General features: G+C 43.0%; 1 protein-coding gene across 7 annotated transcripts in view; it reads right to left on the bottom strand.

The window, feature by feature from the left end:
- The window catches only part of HERC1 (HECT and RLD domain containing E3 ubiquitin protein ligase family member 1), a 95780-nt gene that overhangs the window by 15706 nt on the left and 61304 nt on the right, over nucleotides 1–18770 (bottom strand). For 4 of the 7 annotated variants that reach the window (XM_033071136.2, XM_033071139.2, XM_033071137.2 and 1 more), the window contains 18 exons: nucleotides 17607–17723; nucleotides 17198–17429; nucleotides 16357–16478; nucleotides 15887–16107; nucleotides 14466–14734; nucleotides 13277–13329; nucleotides 11848–12048; nucleotides 11006–11180; nucleotides 10551–10821; nucleotides 9948–10161; nucleotides 8958–9214; nucleotides 6475–6602; nucleotides 5146–5273; nucleotides 4380–4580; nucleotides 3412–3542; nucleotides 1260–1459; nucleotides 673–787; nucleotides 72–218 (listed from right to left, as the gene is read on the bottom strand). In XM_033071136.2, coding sequence (XP_032927027.1) covers nucleotides 72–218; nucleotides 673–787; nucleotides 1260–1459; nucleotides 3412–3542; nucleotides 4380–4580; nucleotides 5146–5273; nucleotides 6475–6602; nucleotides 8958–9214; nucleotides 9948–10161; nucleotides 10551–10821; nucleotides 11006–11180; nucleotides 11848–12048; nucleotides 13277–13329; nucleotides 14466–14734; nucleotides 15887–16107; nucleotides 16357–16478; nucleotides 17198–17429; nucleotides 17607–17723 — 3182 coding nt within the window. The remainder of the gene's footprint in view (nucleotides 1–71; nucleotides 219–672; nucleotides 788–1259; nucleotides 1460–3411; nucleotides 3543–4379; nucleotides 4581–5145; nucleotides 5274–6474; nucleotides 6603–8957; nucleotides 9215–9947; nucleotides 10162–10550; nucleotides 10822–11005; nucleotides 11181–11847; nucleotides 12049–13276; nucleotides 13330–14465; nucleotides 14735–15886; nucleotides 16108–16356; nucleotides 16479–17197; nucleotides 17430–17606; nucleotides 17724–18770) is intronic. The other 3 variants (XM_042779661.1, XM_033071138.2, XM_033071135.2) reach the window with 2 other exon arrangements.

Raw genomic sequence — 18770 nt, forward strand, 5'->3', positions numbered from 1 at the left:
GTCTGATACCCTGACCATTTCTGATACTCTTCCAAAGAAGGAGAACCAAGGCACAGCAAAAAGGATCTTACCCGTAAGGACCAGATGTTCATGAGGCCCCCAAGGCCCCCAGACACCAGGGCCAGCCCATCAGGACTGAAGGCAACGGTGCGGACAGGAGTGATGTGTCCTCTCAGCTGGAACACACACTTCACCTCCACTGCCTTCCTGTAGCCATCCTGCAAGCAATTGCATCTTTAAGGAACACTGCACTGCCTCCAGGAAAGGAAGCAGCAGGACAGAATACATGGTCTGTATTCTGCAATAAATACTGAATATTCACACACATAGCCAGGTGCCATTAAATAATTTAAAAACCCCAAGGACTATGACAATATTTTATAAATATCTTGATTACGTTATCAGTTTTCCTCCCCATACAAAAAGCCATCAACATCAAAGACTACATTACAATTTATGTAGGTGAAAATAATCTTCACTCTTCATCTACAAAAAAACTTTGAACTCTCACTAAATTTTAGGATAAACTGACCAACTTTTAAAGGAAAGAAAACAGATCAAAATATAAACTTCAGCCCTAATCTTAAATAAACGTTTCAATTTCCTGGTCAGAAAATGCCTATGCGTACACAAACGTAACATAAACCTACACACCAAGTTTCCTCTTTTTACCTTGGCACTTGTTTCTTGCTCCCACCATCCTTCTGAGCAAGTTGAGCTGGACTGCAATGTGATCACTATGTCCTGGGGAACAGTCCAGACACACACCAAACCATTGTGGCATCCCCTAAAACATGTCAGGTGACATCATAAAAACAAAAGAAACATATTAGCTAACAAAATATCACTGGTCTGGTATTAACTTAAATACCAGTAGTCTTCACTACCTTCCTATAAAACTACATTGCATCAATTGATCTAAACTAGAAAAGCCTGTTCCCAATGGGTAAATGCATTTTTTTCCTATTCATCACACCCTGTAGCTTTTCCATTTCTACTAACAACATATTCTCAGAAAAAATATTTGGATGAAGCAAAAAAATTCCAACAGGACCAGCACTCACTGGACATGGAGAAAACAGCTGGTAACACAACCAGGTTCACTCTGTTTATTTGAATTCTGGAGCTTCACAAATCTGATGGCAACTGACTTACTGAAGGAATATTATTTTAAAAAAACCCAACCTTTTTCTTTGCTACAGACTGGTAGAAAAGACCTGCAGAAGAACTTCAGAAAGAACAAGGGAGCAGTGACTCACGTAGCCAAGAGTAGCTGGGCCTTGGCTCCTTTCCCTGGCAGAGCACACCAGGCAATGCCATTCACCAGGGCTGGGTGTGCCAGGGAGTGCAGGCGCCTCCAGCAGCCCCCTAGACACCCCCAGAGCTTCACGGTCTCCTCTTTGGCACAGGTCAGGAGGATCTTACCCGTTGGATCCCACTTCATACTGACAACCATATCCTGTTGGATTGCAAAAAATGAAAAGCTGCTATGAAGTAACACAGTGATGAGGAGGAAATGGAGCTCTCAGAGCTAATGGAACTTTTAATTACTAATAACACTAATATTATATTCTCACAAATCACAGATGGGGAGTTGCAATTATGAAGTCATACCGATACATTTCAGAACCATTAAACTTAAAAAAGTTTGCCGTAAGAAACAAAAAGGGAAACATAGAAAAAGATGTTTTCTTTTCACTACAAACCCTTCTTGATTATTTGTCCCCAGATGTATCTTTGGGTTTGAGGCAGGAAAGGAAGACAGCCCACAGTAGGAAGGCAAGTACAGATTCATTGCCACAGCATGCTCCCTTCTATGATTGTCCTGCTTCACACACCCAGACCAGCTCAAGGAAGCACTCAAAATGCTTTTACTACACCTAGATTTGAGGAATTCTGCTCCTAATCTGACAAATAATTCATGGACTATTAATGACTCATTGGTACATACTGACTAAGTAAAGGTTCTAAATCTTTGCTTTGCACAGGAAGCTAAACAAAAACATATGACATTATCAAAATTAAAACGTATTATGAACATTTTTACCAAGTAAAACAATTACAGTAATTTCACGACTATAAGGCACCCTTTTGACTAAAATTTTGGCTCGAACCCAGAAGTGTGCCTTATAGTCCGGTGCGCCTTATATATGGACAAAGTTTGGAAATTTGCCAACCCGGAAGTGTGAGCTGTGAGCCGCGGGGGGAGCTGGCAGGGCTGCGGCTGCCAGGTGGAGGCAGGGCCCGTGGTGCCGCGGCTGCCAGGTGCAGGGGGGCCCATGGCTGTCAAGTTGAGGTGGGGTTGCAGCCACCAACCGCGCGGGGGAAGCCGGCGGCAGATCCTCGGTGCAAAAAAAACCTACGCCTTATAGTCCGGTGGGCCTTATATATTGGCAAAAGTTTGGAAATTTGCCGACACCCGGAAGCGTACCTTATAACCCGGTGAGCCTTATAGTCGTGAAATTACTGTAGTCTTTTAAATCCAGTCAACGCACAGCTGCGTGCTTACAGTAATTTCACGATTATAAGTCACACATTTTGACAAAAGTTTTGCTCCGTACCCAGAAGTGAGGCTTGTATACCGGAGCAGCTTATATATGAACAATGTTCAGAAATTTTCCAACTGGAAATGCGAGCACGCGGCAGCCCCAAGCCGAGCCGAGCCTGCGTGGTCCCGAGCAGGGCCAGGGCCACCCCCAGCAGCCGCTGGGGAGCGGGGCCGGGGCCGGTAGCGGAGTAAGGGAGCCGAGTCGGGCCGGGGCAGCTCCCCGGTAGGGGAGGGGAGAGCCGTGCCGGGCCAGGGCAGTTCTGTGGCAGCGGGGCCGAGCCAGGTTGGGGCAGCTCTGCGGGACGGGAGGCGGGAGCCGAGCTGGGCCAGGGCCGTTCCCCGGCAGGGGAGGTGGGAGCCAAGCTGGGCTCGGGCAGCCCCGCGGCGGGGGGGCCGGGTTGAGCCCGCACGGCCCTGAGCCAGTAAACCCCACGTTCCCGCAGTTCTGTTACTAATTGGCCACTTTGTGAAAATTGCACATGGATCCTCACTGTGAACGAAAGTGCGCCTTACAATCCGGTGCGGCTTGTATATGGAGGAAAAATGAAACGTTGCTGACACCTCGGCAGTGCGGCTTATAATCGGTGCAGCTTGTAATCGTGAAATTACTGTAATTTACTTCTGTCACTGCAGGTACATACACTTCATGGTCTCTGATAGCAAAGAGAGTATCAAGTTTATCTTTCCTTTTTTATTTTTACATTTGGTAGACTGTTCCTTTAGAGTACATTATGTTAATATGTGTATCAGAAATAGGTGCAATAATAATCTGCACTAGTATTTATAAACAGCTTTTAATAGAGAGAACAGCTTAAACAGGTTTTACCTACAAAAATTCTACATTAGTTCAAGACCAGTTCTACCTTATGTGCATCAATGAGAACGACTCCTCCTTTCTCAGTTGGCTCCTTTGTTCCCAAGAGCAATTTTCCATCTGAATAGCCAACAGCAAATGGTCTGTCTTCACTGAACCAGGCCAGACACGTGACAGACACTGCGTGAGCAGATAACACAAACGTTCATTAAACTAAGGTGAACTTCACTCCCACCAAAGAGGTTTCTGCAGTGCAGTTGTCTCAAATATGAAGTGCATAGCAAGGTCTACCCCCACCAAGGTCATTTAACATATTGTGGTCTGAAAATTTTCTTGAATTCATATGGTAGAGATAAAACTGAGTGTCACTGTAATGACAGCTGCTGAGATTATTTTGTACTAGTTTTTTCATTCCTCTTTTTATGAAAATAATTGAATTTATATTCCTGGCATAGTGCAAAAAAATATACCAGGTCAAAGAAAAAGGGCAGACTGAATCTTATACATGTATCTGAAATAGGTTTCTAAGAAATGATCTGAAAACAACTTGCCTTCCTTAGCCAAGTAGATATTGCTTCACTTGATTCCGCCAAAAAAAAAAAATTAAAAAAAAAATCTGTAGGTTTCCTGAAGAAGCAATATGCAAAACCACACAATACCACTAAATATGTGCTACTTGATATCCTGTGAGACTGGAACTATAAAGGAAAAATGGCAATCCTTGAGGAATTCAAATGACACTGTGCCTGCTGTCTGCAGACAGAGCAGTCACTGCAGGGGATCTCTACTGACTGTCCACAATGGCAAGGGATGGCAGGATTTTACCAGGGTACTACAAAGTGTTTGCCTCTGCTGTGGGGGAATCAGGGTGCAGATAGAGATTCCCCCCGTTCTCATGAACCAGAAATCACTCCCCATGAACAGTAATTAAAAATTATTATAAACTTCCTTAATGAAAATTGGGAGTGTGTTCAGAGTTTTAATTTCAAATCCTGAAATCCTGATGCAGTCTCTTACCATCCTTTCTGTAGCAGTGCTCCAGTTCCAGGTGGTGCATGGCTGAAATATCTACAACCTCAATAAGAGCCAGAGATCCATCCATGCGCCCAATTAACAACAACTCTGGAGCGTCTCCTGCCCATGCTGCAGCTGGAGCTTCTTCTGGCCAGGCCAGAGCAGACACCCAGTGAGGCTGAAGATCTAATAAGCCTTTTCCTCCTAGGAGATCAAAAAGTTTGATAAAGCTACTTCAATTTTATAAAGAAAAGAAAACAACAATGCTTTCCATGGGAAAAAAAAATCAAGAGATCTTACTGAGAGCTATGACATACAACAAATTCACCCAAGTGGCAAGAATACAAAGCAACGGTTCGCTCATCTATGCAGACACAAAATCCAGGTAACAAATCTCAATTATCATTCTATTCAGGCAGTTTTTTTAAGGAAGGAAGCTGAATTCTTCAGTACCCAGTACATTTATACTTTTCTTGGGGACTGTCTATTACCACAGGCACAGTAACTGGTGACTCTCATAATGCAAAGCAATGGAATGAAGTTCTCAGTATTACTAATTACAGGGATTAAAAATCTCCCTCTCCAAGATGTATATCCCACATCCACTTGGGGTTAGTGCCTTTCTCAAACTAAACAGGTTCACAAGACACTGTAGGAGCTGGCATTTCAACTGGACAGTGAAACACTGGGGTACACAAACATGCAGTGGCTTGGCAGCTCCCCCAGAAGTGCGCTGGAGGAGGACATGCCCAGGCAGCTCAGGACGTACCATTGACCTGCCAGATGTTCACCATCTTTTCTGTAGCTCCAGCTAGGTACTTGCCACTGATGCTCCAACAAACAAGAGATAAACTAAGGTCACTGGGTGACCCCAGACTTTCTTCAGAGTCACATTCTCTGTAATAGAATAAAAGACTAGAATTAAGAGGGCATTTCCTTTAAGCAAACAGGAAAACCTGGAACTCATTAAATATCTGAGCTAGAACCTGGAGTCCTGCCATTGCAGCAGATTTACACAATATATTTTTCTGCTCACAGTACCACAGTCCCTTGAAAACCACTCCAAATTACAGAATGGGATACTACTTATTTCCAAGAAATTTCCAGTCAGGTTTCAAATGGAAACTCTTTACCTTTATCTGTTTATTTCTCATATTTAACATCTTCAGCAATGGGAAAATTTTCTGGGAAGTCATGAAATGAAACAATATCTTGGATAAGAAACAGAAGAGACACATCCTGCTATCAATTCTACTTTAAACTCTTCCTCCTGTTAGAATCTTGTTAAACAGTTCCAAAAATCCATTTTAAAGTCTGCTTTACCTAACTCTGCAGATACCTTTAATTGCCCTTAAGATCATACACAACAGCCCCATTTTTTACTGCCTTTAGTACCAGAACAATGAAGGCTATAATATTGTTGTATCATTCTGGTTGTCACTTTTAAAGCCACATCGAACAGCAGCAAGCAAACAAGAACTAAGCCAACCACTAAAAAAACTGCCACAGAACAACCTGGTAGTTCACTATTGCTTCTTCATTCTTCCAAGCTCAACTCATCGATGCTTCACCTAAAGAATACCATTTTAATCTTTCCTTTTGCTTTCTTTTTTTTTTGAACACACCCAAATGACAAAAGTATTTCCAAGACACTCATACAGAATTACATTTAGTTCCTGTATCTCAGAAGTCAAAATTCTTTTTTCACACTTGAATCAAATTACCAGATTTGCAATGATCACGTTATTTGCTGGAGCTGTTCATAGGAACCCATTAAGGGATATTCACTTTTCTGCTATATGACAGTCCCACATAATTTTAAATTTATCCATGTCTCCTTGTATCAACTAATTAAGGACGTTTTTAAACAGCATTAACATGATCCTTTTCATAAAGACTCTTACCAGGTTGACACTTAAGTTCTGTTTTCAGTTTTACACTATTTAATTCATTTTGCATGCCACACAGCATAAACACAGCAACAGAAAACAAATGAGAGATTCTAAGTACAAGAGATAATGAGAACAGCCAACCCTGCACTATCTTGCACAATTACAGTTTAAATTAAATATCTGGCTGTTGTAAAGAATCAACTTACAGCTTGTTGAGCACACAGGTCTGTTGCAATGAGTATTGCTTCTTTGTCACATTCCACACTCTGATGGTGCCATCGTTCCCACTTGTTGCCAAAAGTCCCTTTTTATTGCACCAAACACATGTCATGACCTACAAATACCAAAACAATCATGGCAAAACCGGAATTTAAAACTCAGGTATGTTTGTTCACTAATATTAAGCAAACACTAACCAATGAGACAGTGATTGAAATACCCTGTAAAAACCAAACTAGATCTATTTCTCTACTTTTACAGCATTATTTACTGTAATTAAGCAGGCTTGATAGGGATGTCACATTTCATACAGCCCCATACTCCACAGGCAGCTATTGCATAGAATATTGCAGAAATACCCTGATTACTATGACAGAAAAGTTAATGCAAATTAAGATCTAAGGAAACATCCAGAGTGATCCTGATGACTTTATATATCATGAGAACATTTTCATGACAACTGAAACCTCAAAAAAGCTGCACATCTTTGTGCATCAGTGGTGCCATAATTTACATCAAGCAATAACTTTATCTCCAAAAAATTACTTCTGGTGGGAAATCATTTCAGTCACTTTGTTGGATCCCAAAAACTTAGGTTTTTGGAGTTTTCTGTGTTTTCTGACACTGACCCCCTGAAGAACACTGCTTTTGACCTGAAGCCTTGAAGAATGCCTCCAAATCTGAGTGATGGAATTAAAATCATGAGTGTGTAGTTAAACAAAAGTGTGTGATTTCACATGGTAAAGGGTTTTAAATTTGAGTTTTTATAATACAGTAATAGGTGTGGGACAAAATGGAGGATTTGGGGTTGTGTCTCTTTCGGTGTTCATCTGCCTTCTTCTTCATGGTTTCAGACAGTAGTTTCTGGTTGGTCAGTTAGTGTCACACTAGTGTTGTGTTAGTGTCACAGGAATTTGGTTATTGGGTTAAAAGTACAGTAATTTCACAACCATAAGGTGCACTGGACTATAAAGTGCACCCCCCGGGAGTCGGCAAATTTCGCAACTTTGTAGATCGTATAAGGCGCACCTGACTATAAGGTCCACTTTTTTTTTGCCGCGAAGATCTGTGCCACGCGCAACTGGCAGGTGCTCAATTTGCAAACATTTTTCACAGATTGGTGTAGCCTTTAAACGCAGCCCCAAGCACCCTCCCTGTGCACGGGGTCTGACACTCCCGCCCGCCCCTGGCTGGCGATGCGGGGCTCGGGGCAGCCGTGGTTGCTGCTGATCAGGGTGGCCACGGCTCACACCTCGGGGTTGCTGTGGTTCGGGGCGGCTCGGGACTGTCCATGGCTTGGGGTGGCGTGCCGCTGCCCGCTCCCTCTCTCCCTGTGCAGCTCCTGCTGGCCGGGGGCTGCCCGCTCCCTCTCAGTCTGCAGGGGCTGGGAGCGGGGCCTAGGCGGTCCCTCTCAGCCCACGCAGCCGCCGCTGGTCGGGGGCTGCCCGCTCCCTCTCTCCCCGTACGGTCACTGCTGGCCGGGGGCTGCCCGCTCCCTCTCTCCCTGTGCGGCCACCACTGGCCGGGTGCTGGTCGCTCCTGCCCCTCCTCGCAGCTCAGAGCTCCCATGGTGCTGCCCCGCCTCACGGCTGGGCTCACCGCTCACACATTCTTTTTGCAGAGAGGAGCTGTGCCACGTGCAACAAAGTAACGAATTACTGGCAGTTTGCAAACATTTTTCACAGACTGGCATAGCCTTTAAACGCAGCCCCAGGTGCCCTCCCCCATGCCACGGGCCCCCGCACTCACGCCCACCCCCAGCACCGGCTGGCGCGGCTTGCAGCTCCTGGCTACCACCGCATGGCCACGGGTCCCGACTTCCCCTGTCCAGCAGCCACAGCTGCCGCAGGCCCAGGCACTCCCACCCGATGCTGGTCGGCACAGTTCAGCCTCTTCTTCCCCCCACGCCAGGGTCAGGGCTGATGGTAGCTCACTCACTCACTCCCTCCCTCCTCGCGCGGCTCCCGCCAGCTGCAGCTGCCTGCTCCCGCCCCCCTCGTGACTCGGTGCTCCTGTGGCACCGCCCCCCCATTGCAGCTCACACTTCCAGTTTGGCAAGTTTCGCAACTTTGTGCATTATATAGGGCGCACTGGACTATAAGGTGCACTTCCGTGTTCAGGGGAAAATTTTAGTCAAAATGGTGCGCCTTATAGTCGTCAAATTACTGTATAAATAATATAGGTGTTGTTTTTCTATGAGACTGTTGAGCTTTAAGAGACCGCCTAGCTAGATGATCTCCATTCTGCTCACTTTTAGCTGGTAGCCAGAAGCGTTGCTGAACTTTTTGTACTTTAGATAAGATCTAATAAACAACCAAGCCCAAACACGAAAAAATTCACTTATTTCGTGCATTTTTTAATCCTGGCTCTGAGTGAAGACAGAAGAGACTCACTAATTAATTAAGTGGTGCAAAGCAGCACTGTGACGCCAGCGCAGTTTCCCTTTGCTGCGCAGGGCAGTCATGCTTACCCTGTTCTGGTGGGCCTCGAGCTTGATGAAGGAGCACTTGCGCAGGTCGCCGCCCATGTCGGCGAGGGTCTGCGGCGCGCTCTGGTTGTCGCGGTCGTGCGCAGCCAGCGCCCGCACCAGCTGCTGCGCCGCCCACTGCCGGTGCTGCGACGACAGGCGCGACGACAGGCAGCACGCGGCCAGCGCATTCGCCAGCTCCAGAGGGCCTACAGCAGAGGGATCATAGCAAGGATGGGCATACAAATGGGCAATAAAACCTGCTCAGACAAAACAGTGAGATGATGCCTAGATGAGTACACACGTGAGCACAGCCAGCGTTTCCAGAAAGATCAACGAGCATCTTAGCACAACCTTACAATCATGTCAATTACAGTAAACACACTCTTCTGGTACTAAGAGTAAAATAACCCCAGCTCCACTTTCACAAAAAGGACCTTAACAACAGAATTCCAAATAGCCTTAATCCCACCATATGAAAACGGCTGGTCAAAGAGTGAGTGCTTTGTAAACAGGAAAAGCTTCCTCTGACAGAGACCTGTCACTGCTACTGTCACCTGTCCTTCCCTCTCTATCCCAGCAGCAGACTGTGGGGAGGCACAGCTGCTGCTTGGTGCCTCCCTGACCTCTTAGAGCAGAGGCAGCACAGATTTCTGCCTCAGACACAGGACAGCACTTGGGTAGTGGCAATCAGCTGTTTGTTCTGTGATTTCATCAGGAGGCACAAGCAAGCCCAATGACTCAGCTCTGTGGTTTTGAATACACACATGTTCAGACTATATTTTGTAGTGGTGAACAATGCAATTAGAGAATAAGACTGCATTTCTAAGTAAAATGAGTGTCATAAACCATAACATTCCATTGATTAAAGCAAGTTTTGTACATTTTTAAAAGTGTATCTATTTATACACTATTCTAGCAAGTCTCTCCCTATAAACAAATGAGGAACTGAAGATCTAATGATTAATATTCTAAAACAAAGTTGTATCATACCTTTCTTTTCAATTTCAGCTTTATCATAGTTTGGCCTCAGCTTGGCCCCTTTATCGGCCAACAATGCTACAAGTGCTTGAGTGACCACAAAATTTGGAGATGTGACAAGTTTGTTTTCTTCTGCAATTCCTCTTAAAAAACTTGGCAAAAATTTTCTCTGAATTGGGTCATCAACTGTTGTTAAGTTCACACCAGTTGCGGCAGAAATCAAATTCTGAAAATAAATAATTGATGATAAATAATGAGAACAAACAGAACTATCAAATTTAGAAACATTTTCAATTGTACAAATTGTGCATAGTTTTACAGATTTTTCTTTTTTAATTCTGTTCTCTACATAGAATTGACTCAATTAAAAAACCAAAACCTTAACAGAAAAACTCGACGAACAGAAAAAGCACATCCATTTTCCTGACTTGAAAAGAGTACTCAGCAATCACACATATAGTAACTTGAGTTTTACCAACAAACAAACATATCCCTGTGCAAAGCCATAAAAAAGGACTCTAGGGAGATCCTCAAACTGAGGGCAGTCTCACTCCAGCTGCGAAGGTAAAAAGCACAGATAATCAAAGGAGTCTCAAGTAAGTCCCAAAGTCCTACCTGCGTACATAACTGCACTAGTAGCTTTGCAGCACTAGGAGTGTTCGATGCCAAGCAGCCAACTGCAGTGCTCAGGTAGGCAAGGCAGGAGATGGGCTTGCTGGTTTTGCTGTGGATGCCCCTGGATCTCTCTGTGGGGCTGGACACTGTGGAAGGGCTTGTGGACAGGCCTGCCCTCCCTGCTGCTGCCAGGCACATCAGGCGGACCAAAGTGCGGATGTCTGTCAATCCCAGGGACTCCAGGCCAGCTGCCAGGCTGCAGCTGGAACCACTGTGGAAATGGACAGCAAATCCCTTGGTTCAAAAGAAGAAAACTGGTAGAACCTTTTCTCTTGGTAGTATTATGTAAGTACAGACATGAGAATTGCTTCCCCAGTTAGTGTGAAATGGCATCCTTGTCAAACAGAACCGGTTACAAAAGGAAAGGTGGAAGTGTTGCCAAAGATGCCACAAACCTGACAGACAGAAGTGAGAGTGCTCTCATAACCATGGTTCTTGCCAGGAGCACTTGGGCAGCAGCTGTCACTCTTCTGAGAGCCATGACACGGTCGTGTGGATTTACCAGGGCAGCTGCTTGTTCTCCTAAGGTTATCCTGCCAGAAGAACTTTTTTCTATTGAGCCGTGACAGCCTTGGAAATAATGTTGATTTGCATTAGTGTTTAAAGAAGAACAAAACATTATCATATAGCTGTAAGCACAGAAGCAAAGTCAGTCTAAGTTACTCATTCACTTTTCAGTATTTCATACATACAGAACTACAATAATAATAACCAAGAGGAAAATACACTCCTGAAATATGCCCCATAATTTAATTATTCCTTACTTTCCAAGAGACAAACACAATCTGACACATTCAATTCCTTTGATTCCCTTCTTCATTAGAGGAGACAATTTTTAAGTCTCAACTTAAATCCACTCATTGGGCTCTGCAAAACATGTTACTGGCATCTATTTTTCGATATAGTCACAAGTTTTATCGGCAAAATTCAACCTCATCACTGCATAATGCCTCACACTCCTCTCTCTAATTTCCAGTTTTATCGGCAAAATTCAACCTCATCACTGCATAATGCCTCACACTCCTCTCTCTAATTTCCCTATAATAAAAGGACAATTCAGAGTTGGTCTCCACTTCCTCATGGTGGCAGACAGGAAATACTGTCAGGATGTTCCTGCCTTGCCTCTAGAAAAACCCCAGTACAAAGGAGAGGAGGTGGTGATGGTTGTTATTACTGTTGTTGCTGCTGCTGTTACTATCATCATTCTTTCTTTAAATGAAATGGATTTCAAATGTACCTATTTGCATCAGTGTTTCTTCCATACTGTTGGTGGCTGTCACCATTGCAACTGAAGCCCCCAGGGGGTCACTGTCAGGGAACTGAACAGGTTCGGGTACAATGCGTCGATCATTTAACCCCAGGGGCCCAGCCAGCAGCTCAAACTCCTCCTCTCCTGTCAGCTTCTCATCTTCGTCCACATCTAACATGTCCCAGTCTTCTAGAATTGGAGAAAAGAGACTTGGTTACAAAACCTCCAATATGAAATAATTTCAATTGATTTAAAAACCAAACAGTAGAAGGTATGAAACGTGTACTGTAATCCACAGCACAGACGCATATAAAACTCATCTTCTGATGTTGACATGGACACAACAAAGTAAATCAGAAAAACAAAGTTCTTGCCCTTCCCTATTCAACTTGATCTTTAGACTGCATGGAAGTTTTATGGAAGATTCTCTGAAGTATCAAACTAGCTGCTCTTTAAAAACACAGATATTAAGGGTCATCACATACAGCACAAGACAGCCCCAAAACCTGGAATACAGTGAGAAGTGCAGGCACACAGTCGTGCTTTAAATCAAGGTAACAAGTAAGTGTGTACTCCAAAGCACTGAAGGGTAAAGACAGTTGTTAGAAATTTCTATCTTCCTATTTATCAAAACAGCATGCAGTAGTCCATGGGTTATAACTGAACACCTAGGCTTCTGCTTTTCATTCCCAGGGAGTTAAAAAAAACCCAAACAACAAAGAAAAACCACTTTAACTGCAATTCAGCGAGACACTTCCTTCACCTGCCAACCACTGACACAAAAGTCAGTTTACATTTACTCATCTGCCTGCTCTGTCTCACTCCACACACAGCAGAATCAGAACACCTCTGATCTACAGCAGACAGACTTGCCCTAAGTACTGAAGCACTCAGTTATTCTCAAATAGACAAATGTGGTAAATCACATAGCTGTCATGGCAGGAGCTACAGAAAGAACCAGAATCACAGAACCATCCAGGAAAGGTTTTCTACACACATCAGAAATAACCTGTTTAAAGTGAAAGCCACCCTCAGGACGCTCTCAGCTTGGACAAAGGGAGAAAAATTAAGAACAAGACTAATGGGACACTAACTTACACTAATTAATTTCTCCCACAAAGGGAGTTGAAGAAAGATATTTGAACACAAGACTTTGTATGTGCAGTTCTGAATGTAGCATCTCCTCACGAGACCTTATGAAGCCCAAGTTAGGTGTCTGCCCTTTCAACTGCTTACATGAAAAACAGAGGAAAGAAGTCACCGATTTTTAAATTTTTTTTTTTAATTTGAACTAAATAAGTCCCCAAAATGAAAATACTGTATCTAACTGGAAGAGATTGTAAAATACACCTTCAGGTTTATTTGCATGAAAATACCTCTTAACAAAAACATAACCCTGTGCAACTTAAAAACTTACCCTCATAGACACTGTCTTGTTTACCTATTAGGTCAGGAGCCTGGCCTTTGTATCTGTATGAAAAAATAACAAAGAAAATTACTGAGTGGCTCTAAGATTTTATAAATATACACAGTAATTTTAAATTTGGTTCCCTATTTAGTCTAATTTTACTGTCAGGTCTACATGTATTTATGAATGATTCCAGAAAAGTCTAGTAACAGAGAAACAGATAAAAAGGTTTCTGGAAGTGTGTGTGGAGGGGGAAGCACTTCACAGCACTAATGTGTAAGAGGTCCATGGAAAAAATACTGGAATTGTCAGACAAAATTGATAAAGAGTTTTCAAATAAGACAACATCCTAAGATATTATTCCTTGTTCTTAATTTAAAAACCAGAAATATCAAATCCACCTTTTGTCTTAAGTTGCAATACAGGATGTGACCAAATGTATCTTTTCTATCACATCTGTTAAAACCAGGTGGGGTATTGTTCTTTTTTCACAACCCACCCTTACTCCAGGAGATATCTCCTGTTAATGGCCACTGAGTCCCACTGTATGATAAAATTCCATCATCCCATTGGGAGATGCTACAGCCAGGGGGAGGAGTCAAGCCTTTCCTACCTAGATAAAATCTGAGATTTGGAACATGAGAGCAGCCTTTTTCCACTGGATCCCAGAGGAAAACCTGACTTTTCCACATCATCACTGGACCTCTGGAGGAAAACTGCACCTTCTACAGGAGCACTGCTCCAGCTGAACCACATCTGTCACTGCAGGAGGATGCAGCCACCGTTTAATGGGACTGCTACCAACACCCTGACTGACAGGGTGTCAGGCTGGACTCTGTCAGAGGTTTTTTTTGGGAGGTTCTTCCCTGTTATGCTGTATTTCTATTTTAATTTCCCTAGTAAAGAACTGTTATTCCTATTTTCCATATCTTTGCCTGAGAACCCCTTAATTTCAAAATTTATTATAATTTGGAGGGAGAAGGTTTACATTCTCCATTTCAAACAGAGGCTCCTGCCTTTCTTAGCAGACACCTGTCTTACAAACCAGGACACCTTTTTTCCCTAAATACGCATTTAGTGAATTAGTCAAACACCAGGGAATGACTTCAAGTATCAGAAAATCCTGCTAAGAATTCTCCTCTCCCCAGCCAAACCCTTCAGGAGTTGATGCCAAGAGTCAGATTTGCTGTCCAGGCACCTTTCAGAGACAGCAGTTTTGGACCTGCTCTTGAGGGCCAGGTACTTGTCACGGCACAGCCCGCACAGCAGGTAATAGGGGTTGCCACTGCCGCACTCGCCGCCGAACCATCCGTCCACGTAGGAGCCATTGCTGCGGTAGCCCTGACGGTTGGCGCTGCGCCCGCAGCCTGGATGGTTCCTCTTCATGTGCTGGTTGAAGCTCACCACGCTGGACTCACACAGCTCACACACCACCACCTCTTCTCTGTCCTCAGATTCACAGACGTGCTGCACAACAAGATTTGCAAGTGTTATTTGTGCAGAAGGTATGTCTGCGCCTTGGATACAGAACATGCCCATATCCTCAGGTGGGTGTCCCTGCACACTTCTGTCACTGAGGGGGATTTATATGGCTGACTTGTACAACAGCAAAGCAGGAACATGCAATTTATGACATCATGAAGACTGTCTCAGAACAGGAAAAACATTTGGAAGCAAAGTTTCAGAGGAGACAATTTCCTATTTCATGTTAGATTGACTCAAAAATTCTTGACAGTGTAACTTTTCATTTGTAACTCTGCCACATTCAACACTGTCTATATCTGGCTCTCCTCCGAACTTGTCTGAAACTAGAGCTAACAAAGCAAAAGAATCCTTTCTTGCTTTCAGACAATCAGATTTTACATTTACTGTGCAACAAAAATTACCATTTGTGTCAGCAAATATCAAGGTTTTATCTCAATATCAAGTCAATTTTTCATAATTACATTTCTGTCCTAAGTCAGTAATTTCATTGAGATGTTTCAGTGAAACAAGTGCTCTGAAAAATTCAATACGCATCCTGCAACTTGCTTCCATATCAGAGTTAGGTAGCATCATAATTAGTTTGTGTAATTGATTGTGTAATTCAACATGGATGATCCAAAAATTAACAAAGTGCTGCTATTACATTTGTTTTCCACCTCAAGTTTTTTTAGTGCTCTCTACAACAGTTTAGTGAGGGCTGTCACCACATCCTTCCCAAAGAATGGAATACCTGACAACTAAATTAAGAAAAACTGATTTAAGTGCTGCAGAGTGGACACTATTAGCAGTAGCAGGAGAAGAAACATTTACAACTGTGTTATTTCACACAACTAAGCCATCTGGAAAACTGACTTGATTTCTAATTGGTATCATCAGAACAACTAGATGAGTTCTGTTCTCATTTTTCAGGGGAGGGACAAGAAAACTAATGTGGAAGTGCAGAGTAAGAAACACAAGACATCGCTATTCTTAATCAAGAAGTGTTGCTACAGAATACAAGATGACTTTAAGCACTTCTGGCACTTAGTAAGGCATTTTCAAATGGGCTTTAAGCATACACGTTACTTTGAATTTAAAAACATAAGCATGCAAAAAGCAGTAAGTTAAAGCAGCCCCTGCTGCAGTCACACACACCCAGGTAGGCCAATCCAGTACCTCTGGGATCCACATTCCCAGAATATCATTATCACTAGCCAGGTCTTGCCCAAACATAGCTTCCATGGCTTCATCATCAAGGTCAATCTCCAGTTCCTCATCCAGGTTGAAGTCATAGAGTGCCCCAGGATCCTGTTGCAAGGAGATGCCTTCCCTGCGGCTCTGGTTCCTGTGCGCCTGCACCGAGCGGTACAGCCCCGCTCAAGGTGGGAAGAAAGAAACACCAAAGGAGAATTTGATTTTCCATGGCAGACAGGTGATTGTACTTACAATTTCCTTTTTATTTTCAACTCTTCTGCTAAACAATCTACTTATCACCACGTAGAACTCTTAAATACCCACGGGCACACATATGAAAAGGGGTTTTCTACATGTCATCCGAAGTCCCAGCCCCCCTCCCATTCATTTCTCAACTAAGCAAAGCCCTTGGAATTCCTTCAGTCCCTTACCAGCCCGTGCCAGCAAGGTCCTGGCAGCCAAATCAAACTTGTGCCTCCGTGTGACAGCCGAGCGACTTCGGGAGGGAGGGGCTGCTGCAGCCGCATTATCCACATGGTCCAGGTTATCTGGGCTACAGCAATGCATAACTCACAGTCAGCCACAGCAGCTTTTAGACAGCCACATACAGTAACTAAACCATATTCATTAGCAGTTCCTCCTTTCTTTAATGGAAGGAAAAAAGGAATTTGGAATTCGAGAATCTTCAGTTTCAAGGAGCACATGTATACTGTTTTGACTGTGAGAGTTACCTCAAACGAATTAGATGCAGAAAAGCCAACACCTATTTGATCTTCCAGAGCGCCTAAGCACAGCAGAAATTTTGAGAGTGCACCCATTTTATACTAGGTTAATTAGTAGATTGAATAGTTAGTTAATGAGTTTGAATTAGCTTTTGTTCTTTCAAAGAAATAAAATCATCTCTGTTGCTGCTGGTTGAGTCAATTTGCCTTTGGCCTCACACATGAATTTGGTAAAACATAAATTTAATGGAATTTTGCTTTTTTTACTTGGTCTTTTAGTTAAAATGCAATATAAGCCCTCACTTTTTTTTCTTTTTTTTGTTGTGAAGAAAGCACGCTCAGTTACATTCCTCCCCAGTTCTGCATACAAAACAGTACTGGAAAATAAAAGCACCACGAGCACCTAATTTAATTGCATTTTTGCTCCTGCTCAAGCTGTAACAAAATTCAAAAGCTGCATCAAAAAGTAACACTCTGTCAGCAACAATGAATTTGTGAGATTTCTGATTTCAGAAACAGATTAAAAGCAATTACAAGAAAATTCGTTTACCTCTCACTAAAGCCCTCCTCCATTTCAGTGGCATCAGCAGAAGGGATATCACCTGGAGACTGCAAATAGCAGTGATCCCCAGACTTGCCACCACTGCCAGGGACAATTGTCCCATGCCGTGGCTCTGCAGTCCCCTCTGACTGGGGCTCCTCATCATCTTCATTTCCAGGGTGCTCAATCATCCACATGGCCAGCACTGTGATGTTCTGTGCATCTGCTTCTCCTCTGGCACCTGAGAGCAGGAAAACCACACTTTGGAACTATTCTAGCACTGATGGTCACAAAAAAGCAATCTGCTTTTCCACAGAAATGGTTCTAGAACTTAAAAATTAAGTATTCTACTGGAAAACAAGTGCTTCTCATGTGTATCCAGTCTGTCAGTAAAACTGATATTATAGCTATAGATTACCTGTAGCTTCCATAGCTTTTGCAATTTGCCTGAGGGAGAACCCCATTTCTAGCAAGGGAACAGCAATGGCAGGAGGAGGAGGGGATGTTGAAAGTCGGCTGCTGGGATCAGACAAAGCTTAAAAGACAGAAAATAATAAGTGTAAAGCACAAAGACCTTTCTCTAATGTTATTTTATTACATCTTATTTTGATATATCAGTTTGAATGAAGGAAATAATTACTCTCACCTTCTCTCTGTTACTTTCCACAAAGTAAGATACTTTCTGTAACAGAGTTCATTCTTCTTGGCAACATACACTTCTGTGCTGACTACGTTTGATCAAGTAGGATACTGATGATATGCAAAGAAATATTTAAGCAATTTCTACTGTTTTCATTTTGAACGGTATCAAATTATCTTTCTGATCTATATTTAGGTAGCCTAGACAAAGTGATCCTTGTCCAAATCATCGAGATTCCCAAATGGTGAGACCATTATACGTTCCTCTCAAGGTACAGAAAAAAACCTCAGCTGGGAACATATCTGAAAATCCTCTTTGTGGATGATGGGTGCATTTCTGTGCAGAGTCATCCAAGGGACTCTAAAGAGGTCAGTTACTGCCCCAAACCCACAGTTTCTTTATGACTTGCTGTAAAGGTGATGTCTAATCAGTGAAGAGAAAATGCACTAACAATCAAACACTGTTGTGAAGATACTATCATGACTAGAAGCAAGTCATCTCATAATTAAATCAAAAGGTAAAAAAAGGAGACATGAAATTGAGCAGACCAGTTGCTACACAACACACGAACCACTAAACCCCCCAGCTAATAGCACAGATACAAGGGCGAGAATAAAAAGTACTGGTGCATACACCATAAAATATATCAATTCTTGTTTTCTGTCTGCTATGTGATCTAACAAAAGCTAGAAAATTACTGCACTTACCCACAGCACAGAATGAAGGAAACAAGCCCAAATGAGATGAACATTTTGAAGCAGTTACCAATTACACTTTTTTTTCTTATCCAATCCACAGCTTTTAAAAACTCCCTTTTGTCTGTTTGATAAAGCCTACAGCTATATAATCTATATCTTTTTTTCCTAAGATAGTGACTAAGAAGTTTTCAACAATGCTTGGCATGTTAGCTTGCCTTAAGAAGAAATTCTGTTGGGTTACCAT

Source organism: Catharus ustulatus, chromosome 12 (assembly GCF_009819885.2).
Source record: "Catharus ustulatus isolate bCatUst1 chromosome 12, bCatUst1.pri.v2, whole genome shotgun sequence".
Taxonomy (NCBI): Eukaryota; Metazoa; Chordata; class Aves; order Passeriformes; family Turdidae; genus Catharus; species Catharus ustulatus.